The sequence below is a fragment of the Nesoenas mayeri genome, assembly GCF_963082525.1.
Source record: "Nesoenas mayeri genome assembly, chromosome: 15".
NCBI classification, from domain to species: Eukaryota; Metazoa; Chordata; class Aves; order Columbiformes; family Columbidae; genus Nesoenas; species Nesoenas mayeri.
Window position 1 is genome coordinate 7,716,255 of NC_137559.1, and position 24,564 is coordinate 7,740,818.

Below are 24,564 nucleotides of genomic sequence, written 5' to 3' on the forward strand. Positions count from 1 at the left end.
GTTTGAAAAGAACTTCAAAACCATTCCACTCCCAATTGAAATGTCTTACCAAGCTCAGCAAAAACTCTGTTGTGATGGTATGTGGTGTTGTAAGCTAATGAATTATTTAACTAGTGGTTTTGATTTATTACTGGAATTTGCTATGTCTCTGATTATATATCTATGTTTTTGAGAACTATCTTAAATAAAATATTACCAGTTTAAACAAACTGTTTAGGCTGAAACACTACAGCATCATTACTTACATTATTCTAGGTAACTCAGTGCCCTCTCTGAACAGTGATGTTGTTGTGCCAGCTGTTTTGCATGAGGTATTATCCAGCACAACATTTCCTCATCGCAGCTTTTATAAGCACCAGCCATACTTGGTCAAGGCCATACTGGGAGAGGTAAGTAAGTCTCTGCTTGTCTAATGAGATCCTTGGAACTAATGGGCTTAAAGAAGAACGAAATTAGTCACACGGGGTTATTGTGGCTACACAATTCAGAGATGACGACAACATTTAAACAACAATAAAAGCTTATTTCTTCACTCCTTACAGTGGCAAAACTGCTGTGCCCAAGGACACTGGTGCTGGATGTCTTGAGCAGCAGGTTCCCACGGGGAGGTTGAGAGTGACCCACATCAGTACTGCCCAAGACCCATCCTGATGTTATCTGTGTTCAGGTGTAACCGTGCTCGAGTCGGGGGTCCAAGGGCAGCCCTTGCAGTCTGCCTGCACCCAGCATTTCAGGAGCCAGGCCCTAATCCATAGGGAGAGAGACATAAAATTGAAAGGCAATGAAGCCAACTCTGCCAAAGCTCTGTCTCTCCTCACCTGCACACCTTAACACCTGCCCACACTGGGCATATAAAGCAGACTGGGGGACTTATGTAGGGATAGAAGCAGTGATGCTATTTGTTGTACCATAGCAACATTTGCAAATAAGAGTTTTTGCTGGGAATGCTCAAAACAGGAGTCCTGACCTGACATTTGGGCTCTTTGCATTGCTAAAGCCTTTGTCTTGGCTCTATGTTGGTTTGGTTTTTTGTTTTTTTTCCCATAGTGCCATCAGCAGTGCTACAAACAGTCCCAAGGAAAGTCACTGGTGTCCCAAGCTGAGCTCACTGGTGTCTCAAATGTTGTCCTGTTGCCCATGTGTGAGTGACAGGGACAGCCAAAGCCCACAGAAAAGTGCATTGATGTTGAGGTGGTCTGTGCTCTCCATATGCAACGCCCCAGTGCTCAGGGGTGTTCGGCATTGCTCTTGGGCAATGCCTTTTTTCCTAACAATTAGGAAACCAAACAAGCAAAAGAGAAAAGCAGAGGATTGGAAGAGGAGACCTTGCAGGGTTTTGAAGCAGAAAAATAAATGAAAGCCATGGAGATAGTTTTGTGTTTCAGGCATTAATCTGGTGTCCCTCTGCAAAGGGATCGTGCATCATCGGTGCCCAGGGCTCTGCAGGTCCCCTGCACAAGCTGTATCCCTCCAGTGTGTGTGTGAGTTTTTACCAGCCTGGGGGCAGCCAAACTCTGGGAACATGATCCAACGCTCCCTGGGACTTACAGCTTTTCCACCAACATAATGAAGCTGGGAATCAGGGGTGGGGAAATTATGAGTAAGCTTGACTTTACATTGGATTTGACTGCCTGAAAGTACCTCATTTCTGTAATTCTTTAAAGGACATATACCTGAAACACTTGTTTCCCTCTACTGTGTTAGCTAAACCCAAGCTAAATAAAAAAATATATATTATACAATAAAGCTGTGCCTGGCTTTAGAGTTTGTTTCATTAATTTTCTGTATAATCTTTGTGTTTGAAAACAATTAATCTGATCGTATAAATAGAGAGAAAGGAAAAAAAGGTAGATGACGTGTGTTTGTGAAGTCTGGAGTCTCTGGGAAGTTAATTTCTTGCCAAAGGTTAGCTACATGCTAATCCTATTGATGGCAAAAGCAGAAGTGTAATATCCTTTTTTTGCTACTAACATCAGGTGCTATTTACTCTGCTGTAATTACGTATCTGAGCTAGGTCCTGCTTATTGCTATGAGTAGCATCATACACACTTAGCATCCCCACTTGCATAACAGCTTTAACTCTGCATTTGCCATGTCCTCACAAGGGTATGAGTTAAAGAGAGTCTTCTAAATAATGTAGTTTTTAAAATTACTTGCACTAGTCATCTGCTCTGCCTGTATGGATCGTATTGCTTTGCTATGCAGCGCACTGACAGCACCACACGCTCTGCCAGCCACCTGCCTCCACTCGTGCTGTTGTCCCGTCCAAGTTCCTGGCACTTTGGTACCTACCAGCAGTTGACAGACAAGCTCTTCTCACAACTTTAATCTGTAAGAGAAATGAGGCTACTGTCACTTGGCTGGGAAAAATTAAATCTACTCTAGGTATAGGTCTATAACTATAAAAAATATAAATTAATATATTTTACATGAACATATGATATATTAACACAAAATTTATTATTCCCTGAAGCCAAATTTAGCTTCCCATTCCTAACTTATCATCCATAATATTAATTTTCTCCTGTTCCTATAATCTATCTTTTTGCTTTCTCACATCTCAAGAGTTCAATTACTTTTAAATACATGAGTCACTGGGTTTTTTACAAGCCTGTCTGAGATCAAAAGCATTGGGAAAGCTGAAAGACAACATAAATCTGAGATTTTTCTTTCCAGGCCTCTTCCCCACAGCTTTGAACAATGACAGCCCAACCAAAGCCTCTGGCTATCTTCCAATTTAAAGATCTGATTTAGGACTTCTCTTCTTCCTTAACCTGCTGCTCATGTTTTTATCCTAAAAAGATCTATATCAGCATTGCAGATATGCCCATACAGGGGAACAAAATATTCTCAGTCACACACTGGTCTACCAGTGGAATTGCTTAAAATCATAAGAAAATCAAAGCTGCACAGAAATATCCTTTTTAAAAAATAACTGCCAAAATATGTGCATTTTTTTTCTATGCAACATCTGGCAAGGGAATAAAGAGAGTGAACTATGAGAGCAAGAAAAAGGATGCCTTAAAAATAGAAGGAAAGAACAACCCATGCTAAAGATTTAATATCACCTTAAGATTTCCTGTAAGCTCCGCTCTCTGCAGCAAGGAGACTGCACCCCAACGAGAGGCAGCTGCAAGCTCCCTGCTCCACGGGCAGCAGAAAGGCTGCACCTGTGTGGAGTTGCCCCATGTCCTATATAGTCCCCCCTGGGCAGCCTGGGAGTGAGCTTGTGGTTGCAGAGAGAGGATGGGGCTGGTTGAGTGCCAGTGGTGGCTGTGCTCCTCAAGGATGTGGTGTGTTTTGGGATGAGATGGGGAGCTGGTTACTTTCCTCATGGCTTTCTCATTTGGTTCTGGTTTTGCTTGCAGGTTGCTGCTCCTCTTTGGATTTTTGCTGCCTTTAACCCCTTGTGCTGATGGCTGGGAGGATCAGTATCTCTTGGGTAATGAAGCCTCTCTGAGCTGTAGCGGTGTAGATGGGGGCTTAAGGTTTGCTTGGAGCTGCCTTGGTGTGGAAGGGGTCTCTGAAGTGGGGCTGGCTCACAGGGTATGTGCTTCCAGGTGAGCGAGGGGGGAACTGACTGTGGTCTTCCCTCTGCAGAGAGTGTGACCTGTCACAGGGATAGGATGGAAGTTGAGTTTTCCAGAGAGCTTGGCAACTACTCCTGGCTTGTGTATGTTGTGGGTAGGTATTGGATGTGGACATGTGCTTTCTGGCCCTTTCTGCTGTGGCCTGAAAGTAGGTGCCTGCAGGGCTAATCTTTTATCTTCTCCACAGATGTGAGAGGTGAGGAGGTGGTGTCCTGTGACCACACTGTGGATTATGAGAGGCTGTTGCTAAGTGTCTTGTTTGTCAACTGCACTAGCCTGGAGGTAAAGGGGTCTCCATTCTGGAGAGGTGCTGTGCTGGAGTGGGTTTTTCCTGGTCAGGACTGGGTTTAGTAGGGTTTCTAGCTTTAGCTTTCTTCAAGAGTGAAAAAATGCTTAAACTATTCCATAACTTAAACTAAATGCTTAAATTAATTCCATAAGAGCAGGTCATGACTGAAGTAGTTCAAAACAAACTCACTAAATGGCTACCTAATACTTATTCTTGAAACTGGGTATTAAACCCTCTAAGACATTGTCATAAATGTTGTGTTTTCCTGTAGCGGAATTGAGAGCTACTTCAACATACTGTAGGGAAGTGGATAAGGTCCAAGAGTTTCATAGCACAACTCTATTTACACATGTATATTGAGAGAGCAATTAACAATGCATGCTATTTGTAGCTATTGAGGTAGGATAGTAAGTGGAACACTAACCCAAATTAGCCTTGAAGAGAGAGCATTTGCTGATATCAGTTGCTTATAGGTATGTGAAATACCAGGAAACTCTTGTTTTTGGTGTTTATTAACTTGTTTCTTGAACGGCTCACTCTCTGGTGCTACAGCCTGCCAGTCCTTGAAGGTTTTCTTCTTGGCTCCTGCACTTGTCTTGGTACCTTCTGCTCTTCAACCTAGCCTTGTGACCCCATGCTTTCCTAGAGAACTCATTCTTTTTGAGAGGGCTTTTAGAATTTCAATTCATATTGCCCTCACACTGATACAAATGCTTAAAACAACTCTGAAGTTTGAGCTTAGTCTTAATGGCTTTTATTTGTCCTCATGCTGCATTGAGTACTGTGACTTCTTTCCAATTAAGGTCTCTTTTCTATAGCATGATCAGCACTGGCTAAGATTGAGGCTGATGGTGAATGACACAATGGGAGAGGAGAAGAATGTAACCTACAGTGCCCACTGCAACACTGTTCATGCAGATGAAATCATTACTCCTTTCTTTGCTGGTGTAACAAACTGTACAAAAGACTTCATGGCAGTAAGTAGAGGGATGAGAGTGATATAGACTTCAATTAGGGGCTTGCAAGTCAGGATAGCTGTCTCCTGGCACTGCATGGCTGGGATCTGCAGAAAGCTGGGAAAGCTCCAGTCAGCTTCAGGGAGGTCTGTTGGCTGTATGTCCATCCTGGCATGGCCACTAGCTCTTTGAAGAGCTGGTTTGCAAATGGTCATTAATGATGCACATGGTCTCACTCCATCCCTATTGCAGGGGAAACTGCAATGCTGGTGCCAACTGTCCACTTTAGAAAATCATAGCAGAGATTTTTCTTAGAAAGCTGTGGGCTTGTGATCACTGTTCCTGTGGTCTAACCCTGTGCTGTGTTCCAGGTTACTTTCCCAAGACTCATTCCAGACTCTGGTGACGAACATATGGTATGTGCCTTCTTTCTTGCAAAGGGAGGGTGTGGGAGTACTTGGGTTTCATATTTAAACAGAGCATGATATCTCTAAGCCAGAACAGTTCACTCTTCTGAGGCACTTGAATCTTGCTGGGAAGCCCAAATCTATACTATCAATATAGGGAGTTTGAATGTAAAACCTGCAAGATAGCAGCCCTGCAGGGTGAAGAGTTGTGTAATGCCTTGCTGCTTCTGCTTTGTTGTGCTTTCCCTTCCTAAAAGAGGATCTCCTGCTTTGCAGGTTCCAGCAACTCCATTGGCCTGGACTCTATTAATTGATGATGGGACTAGAATACAACAGCTGAGCCTTGGACAAGCCATGCAGCAAGGCTACAACTTTCTAGCTGATGGCCACAACCTGATCTTTCAGGTGTCCTTTACTGCCACTGGAGTTGTCTCCTACAAGGTAAGTGAAGAGATGTAGCACTGAGGAGACAGTGTTGTTTTAGCAGAGGTTAGGTATCTCCCTCCTGTAGACCTGTGCATAACACTTATAGGTCATGGCCGGAGCTGGTGTGCAGCTGATGCAGTGCTGTGCTTAGCAGGTGTGGGCAAAGCTATTTGACTCTGCAGAGCTGCAACTGAACTGCTCAGCCCCTTAGAATGGGGAAGCAGAGTGTGTGCTTCTGTATAAATGGGATTCTAACTATAAACATAACTAACTATAACTGTGATCATCTGACTGGTGGCCTCATGAGCAGATACCTTTTTGAAAGGGTGTTGAGATGGGGAGAAACTGCTGTTGCAGACATGAATAGCAGCAGTCCTGAACTGGACAGAGTATGTGGCTCTGCAGGGTTTGGCTTATGATGGATCATGAGCGGAGTACTCTCTAATAGAACTCTGTACCTTCTTTGTTAGCACAACGATAAGGTGCTCTACACTGTGGCATTCAAGCTCATGTATGGCCCTCCTGAATACAGACTGACTGTGGAGTCAAGAATGCTTTGTGCACCAGGTAACACATGGATAAAGTCAGAAACTGGCTGACTTCTGCTCTGAGGAAACTGGTGTTATATTTAATGATGTTGTTGCAGGTCCAGCAATCTGTAATGCAACACACATGACTGTTGCCATCCCAGCCTTCCCAGGTACCCTTATGGCTGTGGGTGTAGAGAATAAGACCATTCCTGTGGACCAGCTCCAGGAAAATGGGATTGCTCTGGACACAAAGAGAGGGGTCAAGCTGCATATTAGCAGGAGAAGTCTGAAGTCCAGGGTGAGTTCTAATCCTCAAATCACAGGAATTGGTGTGATGACAACTCCCTGGTGTTTACTGAGGACCAGAGCACAGTGGCTGTGACCTTGACTAACCCCCTGTCAAGTCAACCATGTGCCCTGTGTCTGGCTGAGGGTGGTTCTGATTAAGATGAATATAAACTGATTTTATTATGGATGGGCATTACCCGAAGGTAACTTGTTTCATGAAGTCTCTTGGCAAAAACAGCTGGAGTTGAAAATACTCCTCTTGGAGTGGGTTGGTATTTCACCTACCTGGAGCGATGCGAATTGACTTATTGCTGAGTGTGAAGAGCACCAGGGCCCCAGGGCAAGTGAAACAGCTCTAACACATGCATGTGTTAAAATAAGCTCTTGTATCTACACTCCAGGCAAGTAACTCTTGTCTTTCAGCTACATGGGGAGAGCTGCTCAGGACTTCAGTCTTACATGCCCTCTTTAAAACTGGATTTTCACTTCAATGGGAAGACCACGGCAATGGTGATGCATCCAGAGTGCCCCTGTGACAAGCATGCACCAATAGGTAAGTGACTGACTTTTACAATGGATTCAGTCCAGTGTGCTGCTCAGTAATCTTTTAGCATGGCTTGTTCTTGAACTAGTCCTTCACAGGGAAGTGTATCTGCAGCCAGAACACAACAGCTCTTGGCAGATTGAGCTCTCACTGACTGGTGAGACAACTTAATGTGAACCTTTGTTACAGCTGCTGTATGTACTCAGGATGGGTACATGGATTTTGAAGTCCTTGCTGACAGTACTACACCACCATTAGATCTGGATACGCTAAGGCTCAGAGACTCTGCATGCCGACCAGCCTTTAAGTCTCCTTTGAATGACAGAGTTTGGTTTCATGTCCCACTGAAAGGGTGTGGGACCAGGTATTGGGTAAGTGTGTAGCCAGGACTGGTGGGCAGGGCTTTGTGCATTGATTATGCCCTCACTAATGCTATTATTTCTTCTCAGTTTGATGGAGAGAGGGTAGTTTACGAGAATGAGGTGAGAGCATTATGGGCAGACCTTCCACTGCGCGTGATCTCCAGGGACAGTGAATTCAGGTGCGTCTGGAAACCTCTTTGGATAATACTTAGTTCTGGGTATCCTACATATGAATGTAAGATTTACCCATTCCTTCTCTTTTACAGGCTAACAGTCCTGTGTTCCTTCAGTAATGGTGATGCCTCCCTCACTATAAAGGTAGACAACCTTCCTGCTCTGGCTTCTTCAGTGAACCAAGGTCCACTCTCCTTAGTTCTTCTAAGCTACCCAGGTAAAGCTGACTCTGGGCTCAGGTGCTGGGGAAGCAACTGGAGCTTGTAGAGGGAGGGTCTACAGGTGAACTGTTCTGGTGCATGAGCTTTTAATGACCTGATGTGCTTCCTTCTCTCCCACCCATGCTACTTGGGGCAGATACCTTAAATCTGTGGCTCCAGGACAAACTGCATCTGGTAGAATTGCTGTTGCTGAAGAGCATCAGTTTCTTAGTCTTTTTGCAGACTCACTTATCTAATAAGGCTTTGGTTCTTGCAGAGGTCTCATACAGGCAGCCATACCGTGATGATCAGTATCCAATAGTAAGGTACCTGCGCCAGCCCATCTTCCTGGAAGTTCAGGTCCTGAACCGCAATGATCCCAACCTCCATCTAGTATTGGATGACTGTTGGGCAACAGCTTCACAAGATCCAAGCTCAATTCCCCAGTGGAATATTGTTGTTGATGGGTGAGTGCCCTACCAGAGAAATGGAAGCACTTCCAGCAGTGGGTGGATTCCCTAATTCTCATCTGTCCCATCTTTAGGAATATAGCCCCCGGTACAAGGGCTTGTATGTCCTTGGTATGCTGGAACTTGTAGGAAGATGGTAGCACTTCAACCTTGAACTCTAGCCTGCTGTTTTAAATGAAAAGCAAACCCACAACCAACATCTCTGCTCTGCTGTTCTGACTTATTTCTTACTCACTGGCAGGTGCGAGTATGACCTGGACAGCTACATGACTGTGTTTCACCCTGTGGGACATGGTGTCAGCTATGCTAACTATCGCCAAAGGCTGGAAGTGAAGACTTTTGCCTTTGTCTCTGGTGACAAAGCCCTCCCTGGCCTAGTAGGTGACATTCTCCTTCTATTTAGAGTGGTAAGTAGGGGCAGCTACATTATCAAAATGAATGGCCCTCTCATTCTCTGTCCTAGGTGTACTTCCACTGCAGCGTTCTGATCTGTGACCGCTTTCAACCAGACTCTCCTCTGTGTATGGCAAGATGCCCTAGGCCATCTAGGAGCAAGCGAGGTAATGTCTAGGCAGATGTTTGGTTATACTGATCCAACATAAGCCACTGTACTATGGGGTTCACCTCTACTACATTTCTCTTTTAGAGAGCGGGATGCCAGGTGCCAATTCTGCGGTGGTGAGCTTGCAGGGTCCTGTTCTCTTTGTGCCAGAAGGATGGTCTGCATCCCAAGGTACTAAGCCAATGTGGTGCTAATGAATACTGCTGAGGTTTAGTGAAAAGCTGTCTCCACAAACTATCTTTCTGCTTGCTTTATAGGGAGCAATCTATTGAGCAAGGAGGTGTGGGCTGGTGTTACAATGACTGCTGTTGGAATTCTCTCTCTGGTGGCCACAATGCTACTACTTTTGGCTCTACTTAAATGGCTAAAGAGAAGAGCATCCATGGTAAATGTGATATGTTAGTGTATTTTTTCAAATAAACTTGGAGTGGAAATGTGACTGTGGATGTCTCTATTTCTGGAGGTGTTGCTGTATCTAGCACTCAGAGCTAGACTGGACAGAGATTGCAGATGTGTCTTGCTGAGTAGTGGCACTGCTGAGTGCCATCTCTACCTTTGTAGGTCTGGTCCTTGTTTTCAGATATATTGCTGTTAGCAGTGTAACAGAGGTTTTTCTTATGTACTGTCTGCTTTTTCTATTCCCTGTAGATCAATTAATGGTTTATTTGGGGATTCCAGCATATATATATTTTCACTTACCTGTTTATTGCACTTATCAGGCAGAGAAAAGTTTTGAACAGCCTTTGAGCTGTTTGAGATGCAGCTGTTCAGGCTCCTGGTGTGATCTGCTTTAAAATCCATCCTTCAGTAAAAATTGGTCCCCATCAGCAGCTTGAAGATGTTAGTGTTTCATGTTGAAAGAAGAAAGGTTGCTGATTCCTTGGAGGTCTGTGTGTTTGCTCAGAAAGCCACTGCTCTGAGCATCAGCAGAGGCTATTAGTGTGGGTTAAAAAGCAGCTTCTCTGCTCCCTGCACCCCCACCAGGCAAAAGTGACACCAGGAGGTGATGAGGCAGCAGGACCTGTCACTGAGCTGGCAGCAGAGAGCTGGAAATACACTGTCAGGGAGAACAGACTTTCTTGTTTTAGTGCTGAAGGTGGTGATTGGGTCCACTGACAGACTGAGCAATGGACTTGTGCTCTGGAGAGGTAAATGAGGCCTGGAAGTAAATAAAATCCTCTAAATAAAATGTTAGGTAGCCAGCACTGGGAGCACACTTTGTTTTTAGAGTCTGAGTACAAATACCTCAATATAATATTGAACCATGTTAACCTAAAGTCAAGTTTGCAGCAAGATTTGCAAGTGAGGATTTGGATTAATCTCTTTAGATCCTAGAGCAAGATCATTCTAGAAGTGAAAAGGTACAAGTTGTGTAAATATGTAGAAAGCTAGTGTTTTCTGGCTGTGTCTGAGTTGTAGCACAGATGATACACAGCATCATTATTTCCCTCCTGTGAAGCATTTTCTCCACCTTAATTCACTTTAAGGTCTCAAGCACAGTAATAAAGACTTACATGTTTCATTTTAGGCAGACTGATAGGAGGTAAACAAGGGATTTCTTTTCAAGGTGTATTTGAAATTACAGCTGTTTGGCATGTAAAGAAGGCAAAACACTGGAAATGTTAAATAAATGAGGTGGTAAGTGTGTTATAATCAAGTCTAATCTGCCTTACTTCCCTCACAAGCATTAGTCAGCTCTTAGCAGCCAGTAAATTCCCAAATTGAAGGCATCAGTGCCCAGAAAAGGTAAGATTTGGAAAGCAGGATTAGGCTCAAACTGAATCCTGATGGGGGCTGGCAGTCTGGTGAAAGGCAGGAAGGTTTCTGTAATGACTAGAATGCTCTTTCAAGGCTCGCTTTTTGCTAGTTGTTAAGGATTTCTAGCACTTAGAAATATTTCTTATTTCAGTTCTTCACATGTACCAGTTCATTTGCACAGGGGATAATGTGTTCTATTTGCTGGGCAGTGCAAAACTCCTCCTTCACCCGGTGCCCCCGACACACTGCCTGGTTGGAGTCTCTTCCTTGTCCGACACCAGGATCTTCCAGTGTTCTGCTGCCCAGTGTGTGCTCTGGGGAACTTGCTTTCAGGTTGTATTACCTACAGGTGTGAGGTGCATCACTAGGCAGCACCACACAATGGTTAAGAAGTGTTCTGTTCCCCCTGCACCTGTAAGTAAAGTGGCAGAGCTCTGCTCTGATTAACAGCAGCTGCAGATTTGATCCTGAAGTGCGATAACATGAATATATGTACTTTTTTTTTACATTGCTGTTAAGTCTTTGTTCCACCTGTTTTAGATGGATTTCTTCAGACTATGTCATGTGAACAGTGTCACAACACTAATTTTTCTTACAAGGCAAGTAGGGGAAGTACTTTTCCTATTTAATTTTCTTTTTCCTGCTACCACTTTTATACTACTATCACCTGGAAGTTTTGAAAATTAAAGAGGGGAAAAAATTCTGGTTGAGAAAGTTTTGAAGCACCTGAAAAAACAATGTTTATCTATATTGTAAATGATAGAAAACTCCTGTTATGGTCTTCATTCTGTAAGTCCTTCACATTTAAGTGAATTTAATAAGTACTAAAGCACTTTATGAATCAACACCATGTCAGCCTCCTGCAGACAGTAACACAGCAGAGAGTTAAGGATTGGTTTCACTCTGCTGCTGAACTGTGGGGCCACCAATATGGTGTAGAACACATTATGGCTCAGATAAACTTCAGCTTCATCTTGGGAGTCAAACAGCATCTCGGTTCATACAAAACTGGAGTACTACACTAATTTAGTCCTTAGGATTCTGCATTCCCTCCACAGGCATGAGAAAGGGGCTAATCCCATGTAATACAAGTTGTCTGCAGTTCGTGGCTCAGCAACACTGGCCAGCCAAAACACTTAGAGTGAGGGCAAAAGTTCTCCAAATGTAGCCTTCCTAGATCTGGAAAAGTTGTTTTTTTGCTATAAAATAAACAGGAATAACAAGACAACCTGGTTAAACAAACAGCACTTTATTCAACTAATATAGTTAGATACTTCCTTAATGCTTAATAATATAGCATTTGCAAAAATGAAAAGAAGCTTAAATAACATACAAGTTACAACTGAGAAGCAAAACAGGCTATTTAAATACCTAAACAAATGTGACAAAATAAAAGATGTAACTGCATACCACTGATGTAATGAGGCAATAAGGAAAAATCCCTTCAGAATAATACTACCACTTAAAGGTATGTAAAAGCTTATACCATGACCTAACATAGGACAAACCCCAATCTTCCTCGTATAATAAATAGAAAGCATTAGCATGGTGCACTCATACTATTTTCACAAAGGCTGTTAAGGCTTAAAAATATTTTTTAACATTCAAAACACATTTCTGGTGTTCTGAGCTTTGACACTTACATATCAAAATGACCAACTGCTGCACACAAATTTCAAAAGACATCCAGAACTTCCAAATAGGAAGTCAAATACCCACCTACTCTTTCTTTTGCCTAATTATCACTGACTTAACAGTAGCTGTTATTATTACATCTCTTTATCAAATTCTGTGGAACGTTCCATCATGCACATAGACTTAATATTGCATCGCACTGCTGCTTAATGGTTATTCTTAATACTACAGTGGCAATGCAAGATGCATATTAATTTTTTTCAGTTCCCATAAGGAGTGCACAAGGTTGAATGCTCAACGAGTAAACTATTACATTGCAAAGGTCAGAATAGTACAGTTAAGTGCCTATGAAGGAAGTGGGGAGAAACCCACTTATTCGGTCTTTTCATTATTGGCAGTAAGATCCAAAACAGGAGGACTCTTCTGTGGCAAATTTCCATTGCTTTCTTGCTTCCTTATCTGACTCCTGTATATAGGAGAAAAAAAATGGGTTTACAGTCTTTTCTTCTACTAGGTTATTGCTTACTTTTTCTGAGAAAAAAAGTTAAAAGACAATGTGAGATGTAAACCTGAGACTCCCAGAACATTCACTGCTAGGCTACCAGAGGTTCTCTCAGAAGACACAGAAACATAAGAAGAATGTTTTAACATCAAAGCTGTAAGTCACTACGACTGGTCTGTAGGTTGGATTGTGTATTTGGATATGCTATAGAAAAAAAGAAACCTGGAACTGGCAGGCAACGTTAGGGCAGAACAAACGCATGGGCCCTGCACCATGATCTTGTCATCCTGACAGTATCATGGGCTCCACAGGCAGTTTTGTGTGCCCTTAAGAGCAGCTGGGATGAAGAAACAAACTGAGAAAGTCTAGGAGGGAGCGGCTCTAATTTTCCTTCTTGCTCTTCCGTGTGTTTAAGCAGCGATAATTTTTCATCTCTGTTAGGTATCTAAGCGGGCAATAGGTGGCACTCCAGCACAACCTGCTCCTGCCTCTTACACCAATGATATTTACAGCAACAAATATTCTGAGTGAGGCAAAGTTATGTTTTATTGCTTGATGTCACGTTGTGTTAGCATATGCACATTTAAAGACTATTTACATTTCTTCTTTCCTAGGTGGGAAATAAGGCATATATTAACTCCTATTAAAATATATATTGATGACTAGACATTTATATGCTGCACATTAAGCCACCAGGGTAGCCAAAGATGCTGTAGCATTCAAGAAGCATGTGTTAAACTAAGCAACAGTGCCTCACTGAGAATAAACGAAGTAGTCAGTGCAGTAGTACAGTTGCAGAGTTTGAAATCCAAGCATGGACCAAGACTTTAATACTCACCTTGAGGCGTGCCAGTAGTTGACCAGAGCTGAAAGAACGACGTAACTAATACTCAGTACTCCAGAAACTCCCAGTGAAAGTGCACCCAGGCCACACAGCACACAAATGAGCGCTATGCCACCTATGATTATTACAACACCTAACAAAAGAAAATCAGTTTGTTATTTAAGCAAGTTTTTTGGCAAGTAAATTAGAAGAGCTGACATTCTACAACAACCCCAAATTCAAACCACTGGGAAAATAGTCTTCTGCAACCAACTAGCTAGCCACTGTAAAAGCTATGCCTGGTTAAGATAACTGGCTTAGCCATATCCTGGTGGCTGGGATTAGAAAGGGAAAAAGGATTTCCCCTGTATAGATTACAGTTAATCACATTATGGTTCTTGTATTAAGATTTCACTACCTCTGAGAGCTGAGGACTACATACAGAAGTCCTCAATTGCTTGAACTGGAAACTCCAGCAGGATGAATTAAAAAAGGAAAAGACATCATGCCTTAAAAAGGAATAAGTACATGCATACAATACCTTCCATAACTATCACACCGATGCAGGCCATTATGGCTGTTGCAACAACAAAAAACACGAAAAATGCAACAGGAATAGCAGACACTGCAATAAACATCAGGAGTGATAAGGCAACAAAAGGATGGTCATCTAAATACTGGCCAACACGAGAATTCATAAATGCAACAACCTGTGGATGAAAGAAAAATATTTCAGATTCTGTTTTTCTAGCTTGTCATAGATAACTTTCAAAGGTCAAGTCTGTGGCTCGAACAGAGGGCAGCTGTTGCCTCTGTATTTCAGAAGCATAAGGATTTATTGCAAATTTAGGTAACTGCATAGCAAATATGATTCTATTAACAGCAGACATGTTTCTCTTGGACTTCCCAGTTACATTCTTGCACAAATAAAAAACAAACAAAAAACCCAACTTGAAAGCAAGTAAAAAAAAAAAAAAAAAAAAAAAAGAAAGAAATCCCAGTTTAGCTGCACAGATCTCAGTAGAGTATCGAGAACTGTGATTTTGATCTAGAGAACTGTATTTGTTAAGAAAAAATTATTATGATTTTTCTTTTTTCCATGCCTTGGTACTATCTGCAACCTCTTCATTTATTGAGCTTAAGTACAGTGCAGGCACACCTGTATCACAGAGTTGTTAGGAATTTAATTATAATGGTAGTGATAGAAAAGAAAAATCCTTTCTACAGAGGCAGTCATACCTATACACTGGAATTTTACTGTAGTAGAGACATTTTCCTTTCCTTAAGGAGATATGTATTGTAGTTTTAGCTCTTTTTATAGCAGCACAACCATTTCACTAAAATGCCACTCTACTATCTCAAATGGTTATGCCAGTAAAACACAAAAATGCAGAACAGGTTTCCCTTTTTCTTGATTGCTGAAGGTGTGGGAGGACAGCCCTTCCTAGAGCCTCCTCCTCAGTGTTCACTTGAAAAGGGAGCGTCAATTTTCTCAAAGAAGAAAAAAAAGTTTTAAAAGTGCATTTAAATAAATCAGGGTGTGATATTCCAAGAGTAATGAAAGGAGCATCTTTATAAATATGGTCTATAAAATTATAATCCAGACCCACATTTGAGTTGCTGTGGATGGACTGCACCATGGAGTGCCATTGCTTCTGCAGTTCTTGCATGTCTTTAGACATGTTGTTATCCTCAGCCACGACCGTGAATCCTCCAAACATCCAGTTCTCACTCAGCCATCCAGTCTTCCTTAAAATTAAGATAATTAATCACAGGTTCATGCAGATGTTTTGTGAAAATGAAATACTTCGCAAAACCAGCAAACGTAGATTTCAGATGTTAATGTGAGCGACAGTCTAAAGCATTACATTTTCAAAAGTACATCTTAAGGCTCATCCCTGAAAGCTCTTCTGAAACTCTTAAATCCAAGTATCAAGATACAAGGTGACTCTCACCTTCCTTCTTTATAACATTAAACCCATATTTGACTCTGAGGGTGTTGAATTACCAGTAAAAAGGTCAATTCCAACTATCGCACGGAGAACTTATTGCTACTAACGCTGAACTTGGTTTTATGAGTAGGCTCATGTTCAGAATTGAAACAATACCCTGTACAGCTTAAAAACTCTGCATAGAAAGGCAAAATGCCTTCAAACGCTCCGAACACATTTGTGACAGTTTAAAGGCAATAACAACTCAAAAATCTCCCCCCACGAAAACTGACTCTGTTGTCGCTAGGGAGATTCTTACCAAGGGAGGATTAAGAGATGCAGTTTCCTGCTTGTACGTCTAGACAGTTACTGTGTCAGTGTTACTGTTCCATTCTCTGCCTGCACACACGGTCTCTGCCCCTGTTCACACAGTATCTTCCTGCAGCAGCGTTCGAGTCCCGGCAGCACGGGCAGGGACACCGGCCATGCCACCCCGGCAGCGCCCGAGCCCCGGGCGTTACCCCATCGGACGCTCACACCCCAGGTTAGGAGCCGATGACTCTCACCCGGCCGTGCCGCTGCTGCCGAGCCGCCGTTACCCTGGAAGCGGGTCCCCGGGAGGCAGCAGCTCAAAGGCAGCGGCCGGTCCAGGGACCGCCGTCTCGGCCTCCCCCGACCTGCAGCGCCGGGGCGCAGCGCGGGTCTCCCCGCCAGGCTCCGCAGCACGCCGCGCTGCAGACAACGCGGGGCGGGCGGAGGCCGCGCAGGGCTGAGGGGGCAGTGGGGAGGCCCCGGTGGCGGCAGGCTGCGGGGCGCTGCCCGCCCGAGCCGAGGGAGGTAAGGGGGACACGGCTCCCGCAGGGCCACAACGTGCTGCCGGCCTTCCCGCTGCGACCGAGCGGCGGCCGGGGCTGACAGGCCGCCCCGCGCTCCCCGGCCGGGCTGAGGGGGCAGCACCGCTCCTCGCCCGCCCCGCTCCGAGCCGGGGCCGTCGCTCTCACCTGCCGCTCCTGCCCGCCGGGCCGCAGCCCTTCTGGGCGGTTTGTCCTCCCGCCCTCTGGATGGAACGGCCGGCGCGGCCGGGGCTGGGCCTGGCGGGGCTGAGGGAAGCGCCGCCGCCCTCCCGCCGCTGTCTCCTCCCCGCGGTGCGGCGGGCAGGGCCGGGCGCCTGCGGAGGCTGAAGAGAAGAGAGGGCAGGGCAGGGCCACACCGCAGAGGGGTGTTTAGCAGGAAAGAGGCTGAAAATGCTTCCACAGACCGCCCGAGGTTTTTGAGGCTTTTATTTATTTCCCTTTTACGTCCTGTCATGTCCCTCTTTCTGTCTTTCCTCGCACCTCCTGGGCCCTGCCTCAGCTGCTCAGCTCCGGGCACCCTCAGGGAGCAACCCAGGGGTTTGTGTGGCTTTGGGACACACAGTCTTGAGCTTCTTTGAATTAAGGATAGAAAATGAGGATATGTGTGTGCAGAAGCACCCTGAGCCCTGTGAGGCTGGGGTGTGCAGGCCAGGCTGTGAGAGACGGCCGGGGGGAATTTGGTATCACAGCACTGTGGTTGTGCCGACCTCCCTTCTGAGCTGTGCCTCATGACCCTGTGTGCCAGGAATTGCTCACATACGTGTCTGTGATCCCACCAGCCTCAGTGAGAAGGGTTGCTGCTGGAGTGAGAGGCTCTGGAGGCAGCTTGCAGTCAATTGTGAGTGTTCAGGCAGTCACACCACATGATGTAGTGGATGGGCAGTTGTGAAACACTTCAGCTGGTATAACCACCTTCCCATGTCTCTGGTTACTTGATCCCACACCTTTTCACCCCATCCTGCTGCCTCCAAGGGTGTTTGGGTGGCCACATGGCAAACCTGTTTGGGGAGGTGCTCCATGTGAGGAATAATTGCTTTAAAATTCGGCTGGGTTTTTCAGCCAGACCAGTGTATGCTATGGTGTCCCAGCACTTGAAGGGCTGTGCTGAGCAAGAGCAGGCAGCAGGGGGCTGGCAGGCAGATGGGACTGTGTGTCTCAGAAATGATGCTGGTTGAGGTGTGTTCCATGACGGTTTGGCCTGGCTGCTTTCCATTGTCTTCATGATGGTGTTACATGCCAGCATGAAGCTTCAGTGAATTCCCAGCTTTTGCTGTGTATGATTTTTCATTCTGTAAATTACATTCAGAAATTAGTAGACTCTTAATGTTTGTCGTGACTGCTTTGATCAAGATTTTGATTTGTGCCACCCGTGAGAGTTCAGTGCAAAACTGAATATTAATCATTATAATTTTTTAAAGGCAACAAAATAAATAGCATGTTTAATTTGGAGCATTCTGGTCTTATAAAGCAAATAGTCGTTATAAAGTATGGGGGTTTTAACTTATCAGGCTGTCAGAGCTCTGTGTCTTTGAGGTGCTGATTTCAGTGAGCTCTGCAGATACAAGGATCTGTGTAGAGAGGGAAAGTAACACATAACTTTGCATTTTAATACAAATTTGGACTGTGGACTCTTAAAAGCCCAACACAAGATACCTGCAAAAAGAGGATGATGGGGGCAAGTTTATTTTGCTTTAGCTGTTGAAGTGTTCATATTTCGTATTATCAAAGTGCATAGTGTAATTGAAGTTTCTAGAAGACTAGTGTATATAAAGTTAAATTTCAATTAGTTGGGTTTTGTGTATATTTTTTTAAGTGAGCATAGGGAAAAACTAACTGGTAGAATTATAGTGTGACATGATCCAGTGATAATGGTACTATAAAATTTAATAGCTCCACCAAGTTTAGAAGTATATTGGAGATTTTGAATTTCTGCCTGTTTTCAAAACATGTTGTAGCTGCTGTTTTAGAGATAGTCTTTTACATCTTAGTAAATTATTTTCCTGCTATGCATAATTGTTTATCCTGCTAAATATTCTCTTTCTACATAAAATAACTGGTTTTAATGTTTCCCAAGCAGCACAATTTATTTAACTTCAAAGAGCATGCATATATAAGCATCCGAGTTGTTTTGCACAGAACAACAGTAGTTACTATTAACTGTTGCTTAATTGAGCTTGTCTTCATGCCAGCGTCAGCTCCAATTATCAGGAAAATACTTATGTTGCAAACCAGCACAGAAATATTTGGAGAATTACCACACATACTAGCCTAGCAATTGGCAGCTCCAGCGTTAGCAGCGCTGGTCTGTACCCCACACTGCTGGTCTGTGTTTAACAAGCAGCTCGGTTTATGGTAGGAACCTTCACGTGTGGCCAGGCAGGAACAATGTGTGCCACTTGTAGTTGGTGTTGGGTCAAGATAGAAGGAAAACAGTGCTATTAACTCAGGGGTATCAGCCATTCTCATAGTTTACAGAAATCAGGGTTAGAAATAGCCTCCAAAGATGTTGGGAAGGAGTTTAAGTTAAATTGGAAGTCTCGCTGTGTTGGCAGAATATGTGCGAGGCCTCTCTTGAGGGTCAGGATAAGGAGAGTACGCTAGATTTCTTGTCAGATAGTGGTAATTCCCGTTTGTGAAGAAATTTGATGGAGGGCTCTTTCAGGACATAGTGATGACTGTGAGTGGGAGGCAAATGCACACAAGCAGGCAGAGGAATTGGGAGTACGAGTATCCCACCTGCTGTCTTCAGATGTTAAGGAAGTTTGATTCTGAATGGTGGAAAAGTGGTGAAGATGTTTGGGTTCAAAATTTTGAATCTTTAATACTATTATTTTTCCTAGTTCTTCCTAAGAAAATTTGGGTTTGTATAGCCATTATTACTCCGGGAACTCCCTTGCAGTGTGCAGTGTTCTCATAGAAGTGTCAGAATATCTCAGGTGTCTTGGGACTACATTTTTAGTAGCTCTCAGAGGTAAAAAGAACCTGTGCAGTTGCTCATTGGTTGCACAACTGAATCTCCCTGACCACAGCTTGGTGCAACACTGCTTTGAAAGGGACTGTTTGCTCTGCTGGGGAAGAGAGGGAGGAGGGAATTGCTGTCTCCAAGCACCAGCTGTACTGTAACTGGAGGGAATTCCTGTCTCTAAGCACCAGCTAAGCTGTAACTGGGGCAACGAAGCTGAGGCCTGAAGGGCAGAGTGTCAGAGAAGCTCACCAAGCTGGGACCAGCAGAGGGACTGGTAACAAGGGCGTCTGCAGGTAGTACCTGCTCTTACCTGGCTTGCTTGTGCACTCTGAGGATGTGTAAGGCATGCTGGGCATCTCTCTCTTTCTCTTTTCTCATTCTGTTTGGCATGTACTAATTTCTCATGGCCATTACAGCTCTGTTTCTGCAAACCACAATTAGGGGCCCAAAATCTCTGGGACATTAGAACAGGCACTGGGGAGGAAACTGGGTTTTGAGGAAAGTGGAAGGAGCAGGGTGGAAAAAATGTTGCTTGAAAGACATCTGGAGAGAGTTAGAAAAATTCAGGTGAAAAGTGAGCTTGAAGAGGAATGGAGGAAAGTGTGTGGTTTGGAGGGCAGGAAAGGATAGTGTTGTAAACAAGCAGGGGGAGAGCTGGGATTTTTTTTTGTCCTGGCAGCTGGGATAGAAAGCTGATTGCTTTGACACCTTGTGTAGTACCTGAAACGAGTCATTCTTTTCCAGTGCATTTAATGACAAGGATGCTTATATTGAGGGGGAGGACCAAAAACTTCTAGGCAAACAACAAAACAAGGAAAAATGAAGCCAACAGAGAGCCGGGGGCTCCTGAGGGTAAGTTCTTTCTGAAGTGAGTGTGAAATATTGATACCTTTTTCAAAACTTCGAATGAAATTGGCCATTACTGGTGCCTAGTGATTTGACATTGCAAGAACTCTTATTTGAAGACACTTGTTCTTGTTGAATGTGCTTTGGACCTGAATCTTTATAATATACTTCTTAATAAGAATTCCTTTGCTCATGCATTTAACTTTCTGAAAGCTTAGGTTGCATATAAATCAAGACTTGCTTTAGAATGAACAATGGCTTTCATAATAACTCTTGTACCTTTAAGAATGAACAAATCTCCTAAGAAACCGCATGGTTTATTCATTTTTAAAGTACCCCAAGGCCAAATCGTTTACTCATTAATCAAGATAATTTCATTCTGCTTTTAGTGGAATATACCTGGCAGTGATAATGTCTTGATTTCTGTGTGTCTGTGTGCAGGCACGCTGTGTGATACCAAGGAGCTAAATCAGATCAGTCCTTTCTCAAATTTTATTTCTAAATGGGCTTTACTGTGATACAGAGTAGAGCACAATTGTGTCTGCTGGAAAATTAGGTTTGAGCAGCCTAGTTTTCCAGTCATATATCAGAAAGCAATAACCACGTGATAAGTGTACTTACAATAATGTAAAAATGATTATATGTTATTCAAACATAATTGTAGTGAGTAAAAACTTCCCCTTTCATGGTGATTTGATTCACTGGTGTTCAGATACCAGATACTTCACCTCCTTTTTTAATAGTGTCACTATATATTTGGGAGTTTGTTCGTCATTAGTCTCCTAAATAAATTTGATTTAGGAAGTCTGGAGCAGATTAGGGGTGAGGTTTCGGCCTATACTAGGGAAAGTTGCAATTCAAAAACATCTTAAAGCACTGCAAGGCTAAATAATTTTGAGAAAATATCCCTAGAGAACTTTGTATGGAGTCCTGGAAGGCCACCTCAAAGTATTGTCACGTTGAGGAGGTGGAACATGGTCCTAAGACATATTAGGTATTCTGGCATTTGTATTAAAACTCTTTGCAGAGTCCTTGTGAGCTAGCTGTTGTTCCAGTAGCATCCTGGCAGTGTAGATTCTCCTGGAACTGGGTCATTATAGACATGAAAAGCTCTAGTGTTTGTTTTCTCCCCAGTAGTGCAGTTCACACAACTTGGACTGTTTCACTGTCAATTTGGCAGTCTGGTCGGTTTAATATTTTAACATCCAGTGTTTTTACCGTTACAAACTCCACACAACATGGAGTTTTTAGTATAACTAAAAATATTTAAAACCATTTTAATTGTTTTCAGTGATATAATTTTTTTTTTTTTAATCTGATATTTGTTGTTCATTAGAAGCTTTATCAAATGACTACAAAGAACAGGGCAATCTGAAAGCCTCTTTTGCTGAGGAACCCACTCCACAGAATGTCGATTTCCTGAAGGAATCTTTTTCAAACCAGTGTATTTTGTAAATGTCTTTGAAGCTGTTTTTAATTTCTCTCTAGTCACAAAATGATTCTGTGTATAACATGAGTCATGCAAAACGGTTACCAGAGTTACCACCCCTACCTGCTTCTGCTTCAGCTGCACCTTCAGAATTGTACCAGGTATGTGCTCTCTCCCCTTGTGTCTGAGTATGCAGTAAATTACATGTGCAAGCATGATTTTAGATATCATCTACTATCAGGCCCTGGGCAGATGAAGTAAAGGTAGGGAAAACTATTTAAATAGCTAAGTAAAAGTACTAAGCAGATTGTTAGGTACTTCATTAGAGCTACTCTTATTTAGAAATTTGTTGTTAAAATATCTATTATTATATGGGTATTAAGCCTTGGCAGTTTAAATCTGTACTTTAAATTTCTAGTTAATTTGCTGTTAAATTTTGGATTAAATATTTTGAGTTTAAGTTTCTGGGGAAGGAAACAAACTGTAAAAATATTTTTCTTCCAAACAAATAGTGATTTCCCCCTCCCGCCCCGATTCTTATATCAGTTTGTCCTCCAAAACTGTAATTCAGGGACCTACCCATCTGTCTAGTGTGTGCAGTGGAAGAAGTTGAACTGAAATGATTCTATGAACTTTCAGAAGCTAATTTAAGGAGTATGATTGCAGCAGTATTGTGAATGCCTTTTTCTTTGCTGGTAAGATTATCCCAGTCAGTCAGTAGAAAAATGCAAGGCAGATATAATAATCTTGCCTTATCCTGTATTTCAAACTGTATTATTGTTCTCACTGAAGCTCATGATAGATTGGAAAAAAAAAAAAAGCATAGATGCATCTATAGTATAAGTGAGAAGAAGCTGGTTTACACTTTAATGTGCTGTCCTCTCAGAGGTCAGAAAAAGCTGAGAAGATGGGCTTAACTGCAGCTCCTGAGGGAATGACAAGTGAGATGAGGGAACCAAAGCTGGAATGTCATAAATATGTTTAGAAACTTTTTTTAAAGAATGATAGTGATGCTACATTGTAAAGAGGAAGAAGCGGGCAATAGGGATGTGGTTGTGTTACTCCAATGAAGTAAAAAATCATTAAACAAGATGTAAAAAAGCTGAATATGAATTTGGACTAAGAGCTTTAGGAATCATGGTATGAAGTACATTAATAATTCGCTCTTATGTACTTTTCCTCTCTGAGGGTATCTTGATAAGAAACGTACTTCCCGATCCCACATCCCTTATGCCTGTGAGCTGTCACATTAAATGTAGACATCAGCACTGATGACACACCAATCAATAGATATCAATTCACCTGAGAAAACATGTAATGAACAAAGATATCTATTGCAAATCCTGTATTGATGTAGGAGGGAGAGAAAGATGAGAGCTGAATTTGTTAACTTGTATTATTGTTCAACTATTACAAAGATTGAGTGCGAAAAGTAGACAGTTCATTACCAAAGGTTTGGGGAATAAGAATTTTCTAAATTTAAGCAAATGTAAGGAGAAGAAGAAAAAAAGCAAATGGAGATTTTGGGGAGCAGAGGGTACTAGATAATGTACTAATGCCTCCTCTTGTAAAAAAGACCTTGATTATGCAAAAATGGCACAAGTACTCCTATTGAAGCATTGCATAGAATTATACATGTGTGAAACATCAGGATCTAAAATAGCTTGGTGATCAAATGACTCTAAGTCAAACTTATGTATTTGCTTTTTATACTAATTGATATTTAACCCTGTTCTAGCTCTAGGAAGACTCTTTGAATTACTGTGCTGTGTAAAACTACTGCCTTTATTTTTTTTTTTCCCCAATTTCAGCTTGTCCTTGAGAGTGGCTGTTATCCTCCTTTGATGCAAGAAGCATCATGGACTTTGGCAGCTCCGTTCAAAGAGCAGAGTCACTACCGAAGCCCAAGTGATTCCATAGCTAATAACTATACTCTTACTGCACAGGATTTAAAATTGAAAAATGTGCACAAATTAAAGTCCTCTTCAATGACAGGAACATCACTGGGTTCAGCAGAGCGGAGAAAAGCATCAGCACGTATCCATATTTGAATGTGTTCATAAATTTAGCCTTGCTTATTCTATATATTTTGATCTCCAGTTGCTTACTTGATAAAGCAATACCTCTGGAAAAATCACTTGTCTCTAATAAATGCTTACGAGCTTATCACCTCATGGTTAGTATAGGCAGTTTCCAAAAGCATGCATAACTTTAATGAAGGTAAGGCCAGTTTCCAAGTAATTAGTTAGGTTCATCCCTATACGTCCTATATAAGTGCTTTTATATTTGAAATAGAAGGTCCCAGTGGAGAACATACGTTTGTGCAGGGAGTAAGCATTAAAGTCTTAAGCATGAGCTGAATGCTTTCCTGAAGATAGTTTATAGTCCCAGAATCAGCAAGCTTATTTAACATGATTTAAATGTCTTGCTAAGTCAAAACTAAAGGCTTCTTTGTGACATTGTATTTTTCTGTGTTTCATTATCTGGTTAGATAGGCTCTATTTTTTATGAGTCTGAAATAATATCTTATTTCAAAAGCATTCCTGTATGTGGTTTTCTTAACTGGTGTTTAAAGCTTTGAAAGAATTTGATCCTTCGAGGAAAAAGCTCAAACTTTCTCAAAGAAGTCAATGGAATTCTGATAGGTAATGCATTATAATGTTATATAGGTACAGATTATTACAATCAGTCTAAATATCTGTTTTGTGCTTTAATGTTAAGCATCCAAGCATGAAATGGTGAGTCTCTACAAAGAAAATATTTGTGCGTCAAGACTGAAATTCCATGGTGTGCTAAGTGAGCACCTTTAACTACTTCTTGATGGCAGGACAAATTTCAGTCTTAGGCATGCTAAACAAAAGGTCTTCCTGTCATGATTATTGACTTGAGAACCCGGAGTTTAGTTACTAGAGATGCACATTGTAGCAATGGAGTGTGTCTGTTTTGCTAGGATTTTAGTAAGACAATCACCTGAAAATAGGTGGAGATCTTGGGCAATGTAAATAATAGTGCTGTTAGGTAAG

The 24,564-nt window shown here is 42.5% G+C and overlaps 3 protein-coding genes across 3 annotated transcripts in view; 2 read left to right on the forward strand and 1 right to left on the reverse strand.

Moving 5' to 3' along the window:
• Positions 1-2,092: 2,092 nt before the first annotated feature.
• Positions 2,093-9,201, forward strand: ZP2 (zona pellucida glycoprotein 2; the record flags this gene model as incomplete). Its single annotated transcript, XM_080353964.1, has 18 exons — positions 2,093-2,106; positions 3,369-3,442; positions 3,601-3,684; positions 3,778-3,872; positions 4,698-4,856; positions 5,207-5,251; positions 5,519-5,683; positions 6,139-6,235; positions 6,315-6,496; positions 6,910-7,039; positions 7,220-7,401; positions 7,480-7,571; positions 7,659-7,783; positions 8,044-8,233; positions 8,478-8,613; positions 8,700-8,796; positions 8,883-8,969; positions 9,056-9,201. 18 exons carry the CDS (start codon positions 2,093-2,095, stop codon positions 9,199-9,201), a joined length of 2,100 nt encoding a protein of 699 aa, XP_080210090.1.
• A 3,153-nt stretch (positions 9,202-12,354) lies between these two features.
• Positions 12,355-16,562, reverse strand: LDAF1 (lipid droplet assembly factor 1). Its single transcript, XM_080353810.1, has 5 exons — positions 16,449-16,562; positions 15,127-15,261; positions 14,058-14,226; positions 13,532-13,670; positions 12,355-12,657 (listed from the first exon to the last, which is right to left on the reverse strand). Exons 2-5 carry the CDS (start codon positions 15,235-15,237, stop codon positions 12,564-12,566), a joined length of 513 nt encoding a protein of 170 aa, XP_080209936.1. The 5' UTR covers positions 15,238-15,261; positions 16,449-16,562; the 3' UTR covers positions 12,355-12,563.
• Positions 16,563-20,085: 3,523 nt separating this feature from the next.
• The window catches only part of DNAH3 (dynein axonemal heavy chain 3), a gene marked incomplete at both ends in the record, with an annotated part of 55,815 nt that continues 51,336 nt past the window's right edge, over positions 20,086-24,564 (forward strand). Inside the window, 4 exons of the mRNA XM_080354245.1 lie at positions 20,086-20,118; positions 21,601-21,702; positions 23,353-23,578; positions 24,117-24,186. Of these exons, the coding sequence (XP_080210371.1) occupies positions 20,086-20,118; positions 21,601-21,702; positions 23,353-23,578; positions 24,117-24,186 (431 nt within the window). The remainder of the gene's footprint in view (positions 20,119-21,600; positions 21,703-23,352; positions 23,579-24,116; positions 24,187-24,564) is intronic.

Excerpts from the sequence above, each read along its gene's own strand:
- LDAF1 (XM_080353810.1), bottom strand. The coding sequence starts at position 15,237 with ATGTTTGGAGGATTCACGGTCGTGGCTGAGGATAACAACATGTCTAAA. Across the intron at positions 14,227-15,126 it reads CCATCCACAGCAACTCAAAT|GTTGTTGCATTTATGAATTC; the intron begins GTGGGTCTGGAT and ends TTTCATCCACAG. Across the intron at positions 13,671-14,057 it reads CGGTGTGATAGTTATGGAAG|GTGTTGTAATAATCATAGGT; the intron begins GTATTGTATGCA and ends TTCTTTTGTTAG.